Genomic DNA, 18,017 nt, shown 5'->3' with positions numbered 1-18,017 from the left:
GTATCCATGCTACGTAAGTATAACCCGGATCCTTCTCATGTCTTGGCTCATGAACCGCTTCCACTCCAAGAGGACTTGTCTTATGAAGAAGTACCAGTCGGTATCACGGACCGAAAGAGCAGAATACTCCACAACCGGAAAATATCTTTTGTAAAGATCGTGTGGCAGAACCACACGCCCAGGGAGGCTACCTGGGAGCTAGAATCAGAATTTAGAGCCCAGTATCCCCATTTGTTCGTCCAAGAGTAAGAGGCAAATTTGGAGGACCAAATTTCTTTAAGGGGGGGAGAGTTGTAACACCCAAGTGTTTTTTTCTTATTTTATCTTATTATTTTTATTTTTATTTATTTAAATTTTTTAGATTTTTATTTAATTTAATTTAATGAAAATAAAAATAATAATAATGATAAAATTTGGTAAAAATATTATTTGTATTTAATTGAAATTGATTTTGGGAAAAATGGATGAAAATTTGGATTCTGGGAGTGTTTTTGAGAAGAAAATAAAAAATCGGGGGTCAAAACGTAATTTAAAAAAGTTGTACCACGTCAGCAACCACGTTAGCAGCCACGTCAGTGGCCCGGTCAGCAGCCCCGGCCAACCAGGCCACGCCGCGTGGCAAGGAAACGCTGACACGGGATGGGCCACGTGGGCGATCCGCGTGCGCACGATTGGACGGCGCAGATCCGTTCCCGTGCACACTGACGGCTCAGATCAAACGTATGCACAGACGGCCCAAATTTAATCACGCACGGACGGCCCAGATTGCATCGCGATGGACGGTCCAAATTTAATCCCAATTAAATCGGATCGGACGGTCCAGATTTAATCTTGATGGACGGTTGAGATTAAAAGGCAAATGATATAAATAACCCCACCCACACCTGACCACAAAACCCTAGCCGCCAGTGCCTCGCCGGAGAAGAAGAACCAGACGCTGGAGGAGCCAGCCGCCACTACCCACCGCCAAACCGGAGAAGTTTTTGACCGCCGATCGAGGTAAATTTTCTCCTTATGGCTCGTTTTTCGATGTTGAGTCCGCCTATAGCCAAACCACTAGCCAAACGGTCAGAAAACCCAGCCGAAGTCCAGCGTCGCTGCCGCGACCCCCTTCTGTTTTTGCCTCCGATGAGGCCCCTCCCGGCCTCCGTTTGATGCAAACTTTATACCACTGTGATCACTGTTCTTTTCTCTACAGGTTGATCGGAGCCAAACATCAAAACGCGACTCACACCAGAGCCGCACTCGAGAGCACCGCCGCTGGTAAGTTTCAGTTTTTCGTGAGTTTTTGGCCCACCGAGGGTCCTAGAGTTGTTTTATTGCAGGGAACAATGCAAGTTTGGCCGAATTCGACCGAAAACGGCCAACCCGAGGTGGATCACCATCGCAGACGGCGACGCCGTGGCCGGAGCACGGCGGAGCCGTTGTGCCGGAATTCCGATATTCGCCGAAAGGGGCCCTAGGTCTGATTTGGGATTTTTGGGACATGTGCAGGTACCGGTAGTGCGTTTTAATTTTTCGAAAAAAATTCAGAGAAATTAGGAACAGCCTGTAGGCGCACTATAGAGCCGAATTCAGACCCCGAAGCAAGTAAGGACCCCTCACCCTATTTCCTATTACGGTATTAAAGCTAAATAAATAATTAAAATGTACTGTGTGACTTTATAGATGTATAATTGATTAAGGTTGCTAGTGGAGCCCGAGTCTGATACAGTGTCGATCTGTTATTGTTTGATCTAATTTTCAGTATTAAATGTAGCATGATGTTTGATATAATTATGTTATGGTCTCGTATGCATGAATCATGGTTTCTTTTATTATGGTTTGTATTATGGTAAACCCGATACTGTGTTGTCTTGTTTGGTGTCAATTACTGGTTTACATATTGTGTATGATTGGATGATTGAGATCAAGAAAAAAGGCAAGTTCGATAATGTGGACAGTCTGACTAGATATCCTGGGAGATGGTGGACGGACCGAGTCCGTAGGGAACCCTACCGGGAACGTATTCTCTCATACCGCACGGGGTATGGAGACCTTATGTGTTTTGGCGCCCATACCGGACAGGGTATGGGGATGACCTATTTCACCCTCATACCGGACGGGGTATTGAGGTTCATAGTTTTGGTGCCCAACAATTTTATTTTGTTTGACAAATTAATAAAACTTTATATTAATTATGTTTCAAAAGATTTCTATTAATTAGAGACTAGATATTCAATTGTTCAATATAAGAACCAAGTATTATAGAATAACTATTTAATTAAAAAAATATAAAAAGTTAATTACAAATAATTGTGTGCGTTTTTAAGAAATTATACTGATTAATACTCTGTAATTATTCTATGGAGCCATGGCATATGCAGAATAATATAGCCAAAAAATACATTTTAATGCAAAAAGTATACACAATAGCATGTATATTATTTTTATGTGGCACTCAGGGATGAGAAACAGTCTGTAGCAAAACCTTGTTGAGAGGTTGCCAGCAACGTCTATCCCACATCTCTTAGAGAATAGTAATTAGAACGGTTTATATATTCTTTGCCCCTTCGCAGGGCGTCCTATCAAATTGGAACGATGCAGAGAAGATTGGTACGTTTCCTGCGCAAAAATGACATGTACGAGAAATGGTCTAAATTTTTTCATTTCCTGTCCAACTTTCTCATTTATTTATAAAATTTCTCGTTAAAAATATTATGAGAGTGAAGAAAAACCTCCAAAATTTTGGCGGGAAAATTAGGAAAGAGCCAAAGGCTTATACCAGTTCAGTCTCTTTCTCGTATCCTTTTAGCTCTGGAAATTCTCCATGGATTCCGATTCAGACTCTGATGGTTCTCACGTCTCCGCCACTCCTCCGAGACAATCAAATCTTCTTCCTCCTCCTCCAACGCCACTGCCATTACCCATAACGTCATCTCCTCACCCCGCTCCAAAACCCCTTAACCCGCCCCCAATTCCTTCTGCTCTGCCCTCATCCCTGCCTTTCCAGATCCGCCGCCCCTCTGATCAGTCCCGTCTCGTCCCTACCGGCGATTCCCTCCAAACCCTTCCCCCCGGCTTTTTCTCCAAGGTCCCTTCCTTCTCCAAACTTCGCAAACACTCTCTCACTTTCGAAAACGACGCCCCGCTACCGCTGCCCCGACCCGAAATCGTTATCGACCGCTCGGAACCCCGTCCGGTTCGCCCAAACCCGCTCAAAGTCCGCCGGAGGCAGCACCCTAATTTGATCGGCAGCAGCTTGGCTGACCCGCCTGTCAAAATTCGAAACTGCTCCGGCGCAAGTGAAGGTAATTTCGTGAAGCTTCAACTGAATGGGAAAAGACGGGGCAAGTATCCTAGCAAGTGCAAAGGCAGAACCAAAAGCCAAAACAATTATGCCTACAGAAAAACGAGGAGCAAGAGAAAAGCAAAAGCCGAGAGCGGAATTGAGACGGAGAGCATTTGTGGCGAAGATGGGTTTGCTGGAGAAATCCCGCAACCGAAGAAGAAGAGGGAAGAGCGAAGCGTTCGTCTGTTGCAGGAGGCAGTCTCGGCGGCGCGAGACGAGCCGTCCGATGATAATCTGGTGAGGTTGCTGAACGTAGTGTACGGTCATCATTCGTTTCGCGGCGGGCAGATGGAGGCGATCAAGATGGTTCTCTCGGGGAGATCGACGGTGCTGGTTTTACCCACGGGTGCGGGGAAGTCGCTGTGCTATCAGATTCCAGCCATGATTTTGCCGGGGATCACGCTGGTTGTCAGCCCTCTGTTGGCGTTAATGATCGACCAGTTGAAGCAGCTCCCTGCTGTGATTCCTGGCGGCCTTTTGAGCAGCAGCCAGGTAGAGGATTGATGATGCCCTCTTTCGTGGTTTATCCCAGCTTATTATTGATAATAATTTAAACAAGTTTAATTATTAACATCAAACATGAAATGTGTAGTTACAAATAAAGTATATTTTAAGATTATGAACCATACCCCATGAGCTTAAAATCCGAGAATCGATGAATGCTTTGACGAAAAGCAAGGATAGAACTGAAAGATGAATCCTATTAAAGGCTTCTGACAAAAGATATAAGCCCAATAAAAGTTTCTATAAAAAGATATTCTTTAAATTTTCCATCAGATTTTGAGCCATACAAGCAAGTATAAAATACTTAGGAAGCCACCATGGGAGTGAATTATATGCCTTGACAAAAAAGTCAGCTCACTGGAAAGGAAAAGAGCCGAATAAGATTGTTTATGGAGTGTAAAACATATGGTTCCTCAAATCTTTCTTTCTTTTCTTTTTTCAGATAATAAGCCATACAATGCAAGTGTAGAATCAATACAAACTAATATCGAAGCCAAATCTGTTATTTGACCAAAAAGTAGAACGTGAAAATGAATTCTAAAAATAAAAGGCATAAAAGCATTTATCACTTGAGAGCATCCAAAACCACAAATCATAAAAGGGAGAAATCACGGATTAGAAGCAGAAAAAAACTTTAAAAGAACGCAGGCTCTATGGAGTAAACACAATCCTCCAATGCCTCTTGATTCCTAATATTAACCTGATGATAAGAATAAAAAGAAAAATAATAATTAAAGACAAAAGAAACTTCGCAATTATAACACCAACACAAGGTGGTGTTTCTTAAAAATAATTGGAATCGACAAAAAAAATATATCAATTGCCAATAAACCAAACAGCCATCATTAACATAAAAATATCAGGGTCACATACCGACACCAAAACAAAATGAATGAATTTCACATTATTGTGCAATTACACTTTGATTCCAGTTTTGGAGGTTTTATACTGTCTGGCTTACAAGTAAGTCCAACATTTCGTACTGCTGATGCATCGATATTTTCATCATTCTCAGTCTTGCTAGGACATGGCTCTGCATCTGTTTCTACATACCAGGGCCTGGACTTTAGTGATTTTGAGGAGCCTTTAGCTGCAGTTCTACCAGGTTGGTCCTTTCTGTCCGTATTGGATTTACCTAATATAGTGACGGTTGGCCAAGAACCTTCCAGTGGTATTGTATCAGTTGTTTCTTCAAGTGTCGGGCTACTTCCCTTGCTTCCTCCCCGACATTCTACTAATACCGTTGATTCGTCAAATACATACCAATTTGTCAGATAACAAAGCTTAAATCCTACTACTATAGTTTTAGAGCTAAGTTCTGGCACATATTTGATACAAGCATGAAATAAACAATTGTCTATTGTGAGGATACAGTGAGGCCGCAAATTGTTGGTTTCATTTCAGCAACCAGACAAATGCTGATATGCATGGGAACTACGAGTCCAACAATTAAACAAACAAACAATAAATAGATACCCGTCTAATAATGCTCTAATTGGCTTCACCTAAGAAGATACAAAGACAGATGTACTCACAATTGCTAAAAGAAAACAAAGATGGAGTACCATCCAAAATTATGCACATTTGGGACATCCACATGCCGCCCATTAGCACCATCCCACCTTTGAACAGACCTCTGCAAGATTCACAAACCAAGACCACTACTTAAAACACACAATTGAATAAAGAACATTTATGATATTTGCAAAGTAAGGCAAAGTAATTGTCCAGCTAGCACTTTAATGCTGGTCTATCTGAAAGAAGCAAGTAAATCCATGACATCAAATAAAGTTACATTGAGGATTTAATATTGCCATGTGATTACTTTGGAACTAGAGATTGAAACATTTGAAATATTATGAATATGGGGTAATCAACTTAGCATGTTGACTTCCTATGACTATAAAGTAGGTTACACTGACAGGTCCATGAAAATGGATAACCAAATTCATGATGAACAAGCAAAGTTTACCTCAAATATCATGAGCATTATCTGCGGCATTGAGATCCTGAACAGAAGTAGCCATGTCCTTGCCTTCGGTGGTAGGAACTGAAGGCTCCTCAACTTCATTAATATTGTTATTCAGCTCCAGAGATTCATCATCCTCAATGAACCAGGATTCTCCAGATAGCAGTTCTCTGTTTCTATTTCCGATATAGTCAAAGAGCTGATACACAGGGACCTCCCTGATTTCTACTCCCATCAAGACTAGAGTTGGGCATGGCGTGTTCTTCAAGAGAAGACTCTGCAGTGATAGTTGTTGCCCAAAAGCAGAGCTTGCAGGGTTTGGGAAGTCTTCTACATTTTCATACGAATCACGATCTTCATAGTGCAGGAATGATGCAGCTGAATTGTCCTTTGATTGACTGCTAACCATATGGCTTGACAATTCAGAGGTGGAAGGATCAATTGACTTTGTAGTCTCATCACATTCAAAAATGTCTGCCTCAAGAGCCACAGCAGCCATACTTTGAACCTAGATGCATTTCTTCCACTTCATTGCATTTGGTAGCACCAACAGAAACCTCTACATTCTGGTCAGCTGTGCCTGTTGCACTTAACTGCCGTTGTACACGGCTCTCTGTCTGTCTAGCTGAGAAATCAATCAATGAAGATGCAGAAACAGTGCCATATCCAGTGGAGCTCCGCAATAAATGTCCTGCCCTGAACAATAACACCAAAAGATGTAATACATAATCCTAATTAAATAAATAATAATTCTTCTATCATTACTTCAAAAGATGTGGATTAATAACACCAGAGCAGAAGCGCCCCTAAACAAATTTGTATATACATGCAAAAACATGGTATGATCCAACAACTCTTTAATCACGCTGAAAATACATTTCCCAATTTGTTCGTGAGGATGAAAAATGCACATAATCATTCCTTAAACCATGGTGATCTAATACACACGATCAAGAGACAAATCTAGATTTCTTCTTCTCAAAAGGATTCATGAATCGAGAATTATTGTCTCTATTTATCAGAGGCTTCAAAATAATTAATTTCCGGATCATTTATAGTTGTCAAATTCACTGTATATATAGCCACATCAGCTTTTGGTGTTCTAATCAACCAATGCAATTGAAAGCATGTCAACGATCAACATAAGGCTTAGATAAGCAGTTGAATGAGCCACATAAAACAAGCGCATCAATCAATGGATAAATGTAATTAAGTTACAATCCACATGTTTCAAAAATTGCAACTCAAAGCATTGGATATTTGGAATACTCACATTATATATATATAACATACGAACACCTTAAATTCAAATTCTACTGGACTGGAACACAAAAGAAAAAGATAAAATATGAGATACTGAGCGGTAAGATACCATTTGGCGAAGAGAGGAGTAACAGGCTCTTTTTGGAGCGGAACTTGGAGTCAGCAATCTAGACGATTTCTTAGAAAATGCTGGAGCTCTATTATTGGGGAAAGCACCAAGTCTTTTCGAGACTGAGAAATCTGAGCCACGTACCGGGACAGAAGTTAGCGAGTCTATTTCATCAGCACCAGATGAAGCTATAGAACATTTACTTTGAGAGCTAAACCGATCTCGATTATGACTGAGATGAACTGATCACTTCGAGAAGCAGAAGGAGACATAAAATGCCTACTATATTTGCGGGAGGGACATTGGAGAAAAAGCTGGCGCGAAGGATTTGGAAGGAATCGCCGGTAGGGATGACGCGGGATTTTTCGGAGGGAAGGCAATGACGATGATAGAGCAGAAGGAATTGTAGTCGGGTTAAGGGGTTTTGGAGTGGCGTCAGGGGAGGACGTTATGGGTAATGGGAACGGTGTTGGAGAAGAAGGAAGAAGACCTGGAAGTGTCGGAGACGCGAGAGACTATCAGAATTAATGGAGGATTTTTCAGAGCGGATAACGGGAAAAAAAAAATTTGGACCATTTCTCGATTTATGCGTGTCATCCTTGCGCAGGGGCCATGCTAATCTTCTCTGTATCGTTCCAATTTTATCGGATGTCCCCGAAGGGACGAAAGTTTCTTTACAGGCTTCCATATATAAACCGTAAATCATTTGTTTACAAAGCGGTGTGGGATAGGGGCAGCGGCTCCCTGTTTACCCCTCTCGACAAAACTTTGCTTTTAACTTTTTCTGATTCCGAAGTGCCATATGAAATTAATATACCTGCTCTAGTGCATACTTTTTGCACTAAAATAGGTTTTTTGTTTACATATTCCATGGCTCCACAGCATAATTAACTTTATAAAATGTACAAAATTAGTTACAAAAATGAATTTCACAACCCAAGTATATGCTTTAGAATTCATTCAATCGATCGTAAACATATATATATATACATATATATATATATATTGTTTAAAGTAGCTTAAGTAACCAAGATGGGAGTAACAAATAAATCAATAAATAAAAACAAAAAAAAAAAGTTGACCTAATAATTTTAACATCCTTTCATTTTAGCACTTAATTTCATGCCTACTAGCAATAATACACTGCGACATTCTCACATTATATTCGCCCTTGAGTTAATTTTAATTTATTTTCATTTACTTATTTATTTATTATTATTTTTCTTTATTTCTTCCTTTTATTTTATTCTCTGTCGGTATAAATTTAATTAGTATTTTTATTTCTTCATTTTTGCTAAAAACTTTTGTCATCCGTACATATTGTTTGGATAAAATCCAAAATGTTGTGTCAGTGTATATATTTACATGAATGTTGATAAACATACAAACCAAACAATGTGGGATGGTAAACCATTCAAGTGATGCAAATGATGCGGAACAGATGTAGTTTCTCTCTTAGATAGGCATGGAAGATTCAAATTCCTCCAATGGTAAACCGCTGGATAAGTTAAATTACTCCTTAGAATATGTTTATCCTATTACCAAGGGACGTGGGTAATTTACTTTGTTGCGAAATTAGATTGTTGAATATTGTTAATAATGTGGTGTAATAATTAACATTTTTACCTCTTATTTAAGTATTACAATTTTAAATCTTATTAAAAATAAAAAATTCGTTATTTTATTAGTGTATTATAAATAAACTACAATTAGTGTATAATGTTTAATTTAATAAAACCTTGATCTTAATTTATTGTTGTATTGATGATAGTACAATAATCGAATTATATTTCATCCCGACAAATATATCAGAAAAAATAATTTAAAATATATTTAAACAAAAAATATAAATCATTACGTATTTGTATAAAATATTTTATAACATATTCAGATAAAAAATATAAAGAATATTTTGTAAATAATATATTCTAATAAAAGATATAAAGAGTATTTTCTATCAGACTAAATTTTTTTATAATATATAAAGAATATTATTCAGTAGTTATTTATTTTTTTATTTTTTAAAAAGAAAACCCTGTAATAAGGTGTGGATTAAACCTATACCCATGTTCTGACCATTAATTTTAAACATGAAATATATGGGTTACAAATAAACGGTATTTGAAGATTATGAACCATACCCGCAAGCTTAAAATCCAAGAAATAAAACTGAAACATGAATCCCGTTAAACGCTTCTGACAAAAGACATAAATAAAGCTCAATAAAACTTTAGATTTTTCACCAGATTTTGACCCATACAAGCAAAGTGTAAAATAAAATATATAGGAAGCCACCGTGGGAGTGAATTTTATGCCTTGACAGAAAAGTCAATTTAGTAAAAACCCAAAAAAGATTGTTTATGAAGTAAAACATAAGATTCCTCAAATGGAAGCCAAATATTTGTTTTGACCAAAAAGTAGAGCGTGAAAATGAATCCTAGAAACACTTGCATGAAAAAGGAATAAAAATTTGAATAATATATATATATATATATATTTATATATATGTATATTTTTTTTTCCAAATGATGAGCTATACATATAGGCAGGTGTTAAGTCTTTGTCAAACCCAGCAGCATGAGAATGAAATCTAGGGTTTGATGAAAAGCAGAATGCTTTCTGACAAGGAATGAACAAATATCAACCTTCAAAGAAAAGCATTTATCACTTGAAAGCATCCACAGCAATAAATTAGAAAAGAGAGAAATCATAGATTAGAAGCAGAAACAATTAACAAGAATGGAGGAGGCTTTATGGAGTAAACACAATCCTCCAATGCCTCTTGACTAATATTAATCTGATGGTAAGAATAAAAAGAAAAATAATTAAGTTAAAAAAAAAACTTTACAATTATAACACCAGCCCAAGGTGGTGTTTCTTAAAAATAATTGGAATCGACAAAAAAAAAAAATTACCAATTGCCAATAATCCAAACAGCCCTTCAAACAAGAAAATCATTAACATAAAAATACCAGGGTCACATACTGACACCGAAACAAAATGAATGAATTTCACATTATTGTGCAATTGCACTTCGATTCCAGTTTTTGAGGTTTTGTACTGTCCGGCTTATTAGGAAGTCCGACGTTTCGTACTGCCGATGCATCAATATTTTCATCATTCTCAGTCTTGCTAGGAGGTGGCTCTGCATCTGTTTCTACACGCCTGGGCCTGGACTTGAGTGATTTTGACGAGCGTTTAGCTGCAGTTCTACCAGGTTGGTCCGTTCTGTCGGTATTAGATTTACCTAATATAGTGACAGTTGGCCACGAACCTTCCAGTGGCACTTCAGTTTCTTTCTCGATTGCTATGCTTGCCGCCTTATAGGCTAGATCATGAACGATAGAGCTGCAGAAAAGTATTGTATCTGTTGCTTCTTCAAGGGTCAGGCTCCTTCCTTTGCTTCCTCCACGACATTCTACTAATACTCTCGATTCATCTGCAAATATGTACCAATTTGTCAAATAACAGAGCTTAAACCCAACTACTATGTTTTGAGAACCAAGTTTTAGCATGTAATTTGATGCAAACATAAAATAAATAATTGTCTATTGTAAGGATCCAGTGAGACCACAAATTGTTTTTTTTATTTCAGCAACCAGGAAAATGCAACAACTAAATAGACAAATAACAAATAGATATCCATCTCATAATGCACTATGTGACTTCACCTAAGACTCAAAGACAGATGCATTCACAATTGCCAAAAGAAAACAAAGACGAGTAGCATCCAAAATGATGCACATTCACGATCTCGACGTGCTGCCCACTAGCACCAGTCCACCTTTGAAAACACTTCTCCAATATCCATAAACCACCACTAAATGCAGAATTGAATAAAGGACATTTTGATATTTGCAAAATAAGGCAAAGCAATTGTCCAGCTGGCATTTTAATGCTGGTCTATCTGAAAGAAGCAAGTAAATCCATGACATCAAATAAAGTTATATTGAGGATTTAAAATTGCCATTTGATTACTTTGGAACTAGAGATTGAAACATTTGAAATATTGCGAATACGGTGAAATCAACTTAGCATGTTGACTTCCTATCGCCTAGGTTACACTAACAGGTCCACGAAAATAGATAACCAAATTCATGATAAACAAGCAAAGTTTACCTAAAATATCATGAGGATTATCTGCAGCATTGAGATCCTGAACAGAAGTAGCCATGTCCTTGCCGTCGGTGGTTGGAACTGAAGGCTCCTCAACTTCATTAATATTGTTATTCAACTCCAGAGATTCATCACCCCTCAATGAACCAGGATTCTCCAGATAGCAGTTCTCTGTTTCTATTTCTGATATCATAGCCAAAGAGCTGATACCAGAGACCTCCCTGACTTCAACTCCGTCAAGACTAGAGTTGGGCATGGCATGTTCTTCACGAGAAGACTCTGCAGTGATAGTTGTTGCCCCCAAAGCAGAGCTTGCAGGGTTTGGGAAGTCTTCTAAATTTTCATAAGAAACATAACTTTCATAGTTCAGGAATGATGCAGCTGAATTGTCCTCTGATCGATTGCTAACCATATGGCTTGACAATTCAGAGGTGGAAGGATCAATTGACTTTGTACTCTCATCACAGTCAGAAATGTCTGCCTCAAGAGCCACAGCAGCTGTCTTATTTTCCAAAGCCGGCACTTTCACTTCTGAACCTAGATGCATTTCCTCCACTTCATTGCATTTGATATTACCAGCAGAAACCTCTACATTCTGGTCAGCTGTGCCTGTTACAAGACCCAAAGCTTGAAGGGCATTAGGTGAAACTCCAGAGCCTGATGATAAAATACTTTGAGGTTTTAAGTTCATTTCATATCTATAATTCTCTATTTCAAATTTCTTTCCACTTAACTGCCGTTGTACACGGCTCTCTGTCTGTCTAGCTGAGAAATCAATCGATGAAGATGCAGAAACACTGCCATACCCAGTGGAGCTCCGCAAACTGCTCGAACTGTCTCTTGCATAAGAGGCATCATCATAAGGTTTAGTGGTGGCAGTGAATGTCCTGCCCTGAACAACATGTCCCTTGCTACTGCTCGACCTCTTTAGCAACACGGATATGCCCGCACCTTCTGAAGAATCAAATTTTAAATCCACATGCTCATTAGACAGCTGTAGTCGCTGACCTTCAATGTCCCTGACAGGTAAGCTATGACAAACAGTAGGTTGCTCAGTCCCTTCCTGATAGTTGAGCCTCTCTTCAATATCTTCTGCCAAAGACCTAGCAATATAATTTTCTTGCAAGTAATTCTGATTTTTCTCTGAAAAGGAAGTATGCCCTTGCTTAACATTCTCTTCAGGCTGAGAAGCCACTGGCTCAACCAATTCAGTACCTTGCGGCAGTGACTCAGTCTCAGGCATTGCAGGCTCCATTTCATCAAATAATTTATTTTCTTCATAAGTTTTCACAGACAGCATTGAGGAGTCCTCAACTGCTATTATTGTGTCAGAAACAGTGTCAGCCATAAGATCATGTTCCCTCTTGCAAGCTGGACAAAGATAACTATCTACTTCTGGTGGTTCAGTTATGCAAAATCTGCCTTGACATTTAGAACAAATTTCCATGTTTGCATCATTAATACCTTCTCTAGAATCACCTCTGGAACATAAAACAGTAGATGTTGAACAAATTTCTGCATTAGCACCTTGAGCAGAGAACTCCTGAGAGTTACCAGCATCTTGATGAAAGTCATCAAGCTGAATATTAGGTGACCTATCATCTCTATCATGCCCAGCTTCTTCACTTAATGCATCTACCTTGTCAAAGGCAAATACTTCTTGAGCATCAGAATATCGTATTATCTCAAATTCACTTGTCAAGTCATCCTGGTGGTGATCACTCCCTTCGGTATCTAGTACAGCACTTGTACCTTGATCAGAACTTGCATTACTGCTGGTTGTGACAGAAGAATTCCTTGAGATCAAAGAACGATTTGCAGAACTACCCTTTCCAACATAAAAGGTGGTACTGGGAACACTAGACAAGAGAGGCCTGAACATATTCGGAGGACTTTTCCTTTGATCCTAATAAAAAAAATAATCCTCCTATCATTGCTCTAAAAGATGTAGATAAATAACACCAGAGCAGAAGCACCCCTAAAAAAATCATATATACATGAAAAAATATGATATGATCCAAGGACTCTTTGATCACACTGAAAATACATTTCCCATTTGTTACTGACGATGAATAATGCACATAATCATTCCTTAAACCATAGTGATCTAGTACACATTCTCAAGCTACCAATCATATTAGACAAATCTAGATTTCTTCTTCTCAAAAGGATTCATGAATTGAGAATTCTTGTCTCTATTTATCAGATACTTGAAATTAATTAATGCCCAGATCATTTATAGTAGTCAAATTCATTGTATGTAGCCACATCAGCTTTTGGTGCTCCAATCAACCAATGGTATTGAAAGCATATCAACAATCAACATAAGGCTTAGATAGGCAGTTGAATGAGCCACATAGAACAAGTGCATCAATCAAATGACTAAATGTAATTAAGTTACAAAGCACACGTTTCAAAACTGGATGCACGTTAAAGCATTGGAGACTTGGAATACTCACATTGCATATAGAAAACACACGAACACCTTGAATTCGAATTCTATTAGACTGGAACACAAAAGAAAAAGATAAAGATGAGATACTGAGCAGTAAGTTACCGTTTGGCGAAGAATAGAGTCAAAGGATCTTTTTGGAGCAGAACTTGGAGTCAGCAATCTAGAAGATTTCTTAGAAAATGCTGGAGCTCTATTATTAGGAAAAGCACCAACTCTTTTTGAGACTGAGCAATTTGAGCCACGTACTCGAACAGAATTTATCGAGTCTATTTCATCATCACCAGATGATGCCATAGAACCTTTACTTTGAGAGCTAAATCGATCTCGATCATGACTCTGAGATGAACTGACACTTCGAGAAGCAGTGGGAGACATAGAATGCCTACCATATTTTGTAGCTGAATCTTTACCATTTCTGGATGCTGGTGAGGAACCCCTCACATATGATGCTGGTCGATCTGTCAGAGAAGTTCGAAGATTGGGTGGTGCATCTAAAGAGAAACCAGGAATGTTTGACCGCCATGCACTGATTTTTGGTGAAGCAGAATTCCCACGACTTGTACGGATAGGAGAACTTCCCCTTACCCCAGTGGAAGCTGCCGTGCTTGAGCCTGTACTCGCCCTCCGGGGAGTTGGAGTCAGATATCCAGGAGCAGGCGTAGAAGGTTTATTTGGAGGAGGAGATGGCCTTCGCGTTGGTGTAGCAGCACGTACACTAGGGGTTGGACTAGACTGAGGGGCAGAAGAGGGCCTTCCCCTTGATTGAAATGTACCGCTAGTAGACCTGGGTGATGGGCTCAAGCGATTTGGACTGGCGCTGCCCCTGCTACTTCTGTAACTCTTCTCCATCTTCACATAAAAGTAGAAGTAAATGTAACATACGACGAACAAAGAAATATAAACATTTCTATACGTATCTAATAGAAGGCACTTGCAGTTTCAGTTACATGTCCATAAAGATATCAGATAACCTACAGGGGCAGCACGTGGGAAGATCTGTCAGCACTGCGGCAGAGATCATGGGGACAGACCCTGCTACCGGCTTAACAACACTTCTCGCATTTGTGGCAGTGCCCAGTATTATGCAAGAGAATGCCCGAGGAACCAGAATCAAAGGAGGCCTCCTATCTAGGGCAGAGCTTACAACCTTACCCAGCAGGATGCCGACGCCGACCCGAATGTAGTATAGGGTATGTATGCTATCTGTGACCATATTGCTCATGTTTTATTTGACACTGGTGCATCGCACTCTTTTGTTTCACATGCTTTTCCTTCCAAAATTAATGTATCACCTGATAAACTTGATTCATTATTGTTTGTGTCTACTGCCGGGGGTAAAAAACACTACTAGGAGAAGTTATCTATAGGGCTTGTGCCGTGGAGATAGCAAATAAGAAACTGAGTGTAAACCTGATAGGGTTAGACGCAGGGGATTTTGATGTAATCTAAGGAATGAATTGGCTAGTGGCGTATCACGACACCATAGATTGCTTTAACAAGAAAGTTGTATTTAATCCTCCTAACGATGAGCCATTTACAAATTAATAAAATTATTCAGTACTTATTCCTTAATGGTAAGTTTTCTTAACTTCTAGTGCCTTAATCTTGCTGTTTTCTCTGACTAGGCAAGCCCAAGAAGGAAATTTGTATTTAAGAGATTCCGGTAGTCCGAGACTTCCTATATGTGTTTCCAGACAAACTGCTTAGTCTGCCAGTTGACAGAGAAGTCGAGTTCACTATAGACCTACAGCCAAGTACTCAGCCCATTTCGGTTGCTCCTTACCGCACGAGCCGCATTGAGATGGAAGAGCTGAGAAACAAATCACTGAATTGCAAGACAGTGGTTTTATTAGACACAGTGTGTCCCCTTTGGATGCCGGAGTCACTTTTTTAAGGAAGGGAGATGGAACGTTGAGCCTGTGTATTGATTACAAAGGATTGAATATGGTTACGATCAAGAACAAATATCTCCTTCTCAGAATTGATGACCTCTTCGATCAGCTGCAGGGTACACAGGTCTTCTCTAAAATAGACATGCGATCAGGTTACCATCAGGTGAAGATAAGAACAGAAGAAATCCCCAAGACGGCCTTTCGAAGTAGATACGGACACTATGAGTTCTTGGTCATGTCATTTGGGCTAACCAACGCCTTGGCAGTCTTTATGGATCTGATGAACAGAGTCTTCAGAGAGTTCTTGGATCAATTTGTTATCGTGTTCATCGATGACATCTTAGTCTACTCAAAAAACAGAGAAGAATATGCTCACTATCTTGCCCAAGTTTTGCAGGTCCTCAGAAATAAGAAGTTATATGCAAAGTTGAGTAAGTGTGGATTCTGGCTTGAGCAGACCGCCTTCCTAGGACACATCATATCGAAGGAAGGGGTATCAGTCAATCTCGAAAAGGTTGAAGCGGTACTTGGCTGGGAGAAGCTGACATCAGTTAAGGAAATCCGTAGCTTCCTGGGAATGGCAGGTTATTACCGCAGGTTCGTTGAAGGATTTTCCAGTCTAGCAGCTCATCTAACCCGACTCACAAAGTAGAATGCCAAGTTTGAGTGGAATGAGGACTGCGAAAGAAGTTTTTCAGAATTAAAGAAGCGGCTGACCACTGCACCCGTGCTGGCTTTACCGAGTGGATCGGAGGGATATACAGTTTATAGTGATGCCTCCTATTTGGGCCTGGGTTGTGTCCTAATGCAGCATGGAAAGGTTATAGCATACAGGTCCAGACAGTTAAAGAATCATGAGAAGAACTATCCCACCCATGACTTAGAGCTTGCCGCAATCATTCACGCCTTGAAAACCTGACGCCATTATTTGTACGGAGAGACCTTTCAGATCTATACCGATCATAAGAGTTTGAAACACATATTTACTCAGAAGGATCTCAACATGCGTCAGAGAAGGTGGATGGAACTCCTTAAGGACTATGATTATGATATCTTATACCATCCGAGTAAGGGCAACGTGGTAGCAGATGCTCTCAGCAGGAAAAGTGCAGGTATCTTAGCCCATTTGATGGTTTCAGAATGCAGACCAATTGGGGCCACGCAACAGGTTTGACTTCATGATCTGAAGAGAGTCACATGTTTGGGCAGCCTGATAGTCCAGCCCGAGTTAATCCAGAGAATAAGGGAAGCCCAGACAGTTGACCCCGCCCTGGTAGCCCGTAAGAAGGATGCAGAACAGGGAGGGATCTCAGAATTTCGAATCTCTGCCAATGGATCACTTCGTTTCCAAGACAGGATGTGTGTCCCAGATCACAGTGAGTTAAAAAGAGATATTATGACGGAGTTCCATAGCTCGAAGTTTGCCATGCATCCAGGAAGCACCAAAATATACCAAAGCATGCGACCCCAGTTTTGGTGGCATGGGATGAAGAGAGACATAGCCGACTTTGTATCTAAATGGTTGGTATGTCAGCAGGTCAAGGCAGAGCATCAGCGCCCAGGTGGGTTACTTCAGCCTTTACCGATCCCGGAGTAGAAGTGGGAACATATCACCATGGACTTCGTATCGGGGCTACCCAAAGCACGTTCAGGACATGATGCCATATGGGTAATCGTTGACCGACTTACCAAGTCTTCCCACTTCCTAGCCATCAGGATGACCGATTCATTGGACAAGTTGGCAAGGATGTATATCCGGGAGATAGTCAGATTACATGGGGTTCCAGTAACAGTAGTATCCAACAGGGATCCCAGATTCACTTCTCGATTTTGGAATAGCTTCCAGCAAGCTATGGGAACAAATATGTCTCTTAGTACTGTCTTCCATCCCCAGACTGATGGAAAATCAGAGAGGACAATTCGTACGCTTGAGGATATGCTCCGAGCTTGTGTCCTGGACTCTGGGGGCCATTGGGACGACCATCTACCCCTGATAGAGTTTGCCTACAACAACAGCTACGAAGCTAGCATCGGCATGGCTCCATATGAGGCGTTATATGGGCGCCCGTGCATATCACCTATTTATTGGGAGGAAGTGGGCGATAGAGGATTGTTCGGCCCGGAGTTGATAGAGGAGACCATGTCCAAAATAGTTAAAATCAGGAAGAACATTCAGACAGCTTAGAGTAGGAAGAAGAGTTATGCAGATACCCGGAGGAGAGACTTAGGGTTTGAGAAAGGCGACCGGGTGTTTCTTAAGGTCACTCATTTCAAGGGAATTAGTAGGTTCGGTAGGAGGGGAAAATTAAAGTCCCGATGTATTGGACCCTTTGAAATCTTAGACAGGATTGGTAATGTTGCCTACAGACTAACACTGC

At 40.0% G+C, this 18,017-nt stretch overlaps 1 protein-coding gene, 2 non-coding genes and 1 pseudogene across 3 annotated transcripts; 2 read left to right on the top strand and 2 right to left on the bottom strand.

The window, feature by feature from the left end:
• The first annotated feature begins 2,546 nt into the window (after positions 1-2,546).
• On the top strand, positions 2,547-2,645 carry LOC148253503 (U6 spliceosomal RNA). The gene has a single exon (XR_015812996.1). It is a non-coding gene; the product is annotated as a U6 spliceosomal RNA (small nuclear RNA).
• A 164-nt stretch (positions 2,646-2,809) lies between these two features.
• Positions 2,810-3,835, top strand: LOC148253502 (ATP-dependent DNA helicase Q-like 5 pseudogene; annotated as a pseudogene).
• A 3,902-nt stretch (positions 3,836-7,737) lies between these two features.
• On the bottom strand, positions 7,738-7,840 carry LOC148253501 (U6 spliceosomal RNA). Its single transcript, XR_015812992.1, has one exon. It is a non-coding gene; the product is annotated as a U6 spliceosomal RNA (small nuclear RNA).
• A 2,142-nt stretch (positions 7,841-9,982) lies between these two features.
• LOC148253500 (uncharacterized) lies at positions 9,983-14,700 on the bottom strand. The gene is made up of 3 exons (XM_088222992.1): positions 13,850-14,700; positions 11,296-13,198; positions 9,983-10,615 (listed from the first exon to the last, which is right to left on the bottom strand). The coding sequence occupies exons 1-3, from the start codon at positions 14,594-14,596 to the stop codon at positions 10,188-10,190; spliced, it is 3,078 nt and encodes a 1,025-aa protein (XP_088079118.1). The 5' UTR covers positions 14,597-14,700; the 3' UTR covers positions 9,983-10,187.
• Between the last annotated feature and the right edge of the window lie 3,317 nt (positions 14,701-18,017).

The sequence above is a fragment of the Carica papaya genome, chromosome 6, assembly GCF_054855325.1.
Source record: "Carica papaya isolate Zhongbai chromosome 6, ASM5485532v1, whole genome shotgun sequence".
In the NCBI taxonomy this organism is placed as follows: domain Eukaryota; kingdom Viridiplantae; phylum Streptophyta; class Magnoliopsida; order Brassicales; family Caricaceae; genus Carica; species Carica papaya.
This window is presented reverse-complemented; position numbering and strand designations above follow the sequence as displayed.

Coding starts and splice junctions, on each gene's coding strand:
- LOC148253500 (XM_088222992.1), bottom strand. CDS start 14,596: ATGGAGAAGAGTTACAGAAGTAGCAGGGGCAGCGCCAGTCCAAATCGC. Junction 13,199..13,849: donor ACTCTATTCTTCGCCAAACG/GTAACTTACTGC, acceptor TTTTTTTATTAG/GATCAAAGGAAAAGTCCTCC. Junction 10,616..11,295: donor TAATCCTCATGATATTTTAG/GTAAACTTTGCT, acceptor ACATATTTGCAG/ATGAATCGAGAGTATTAGTA.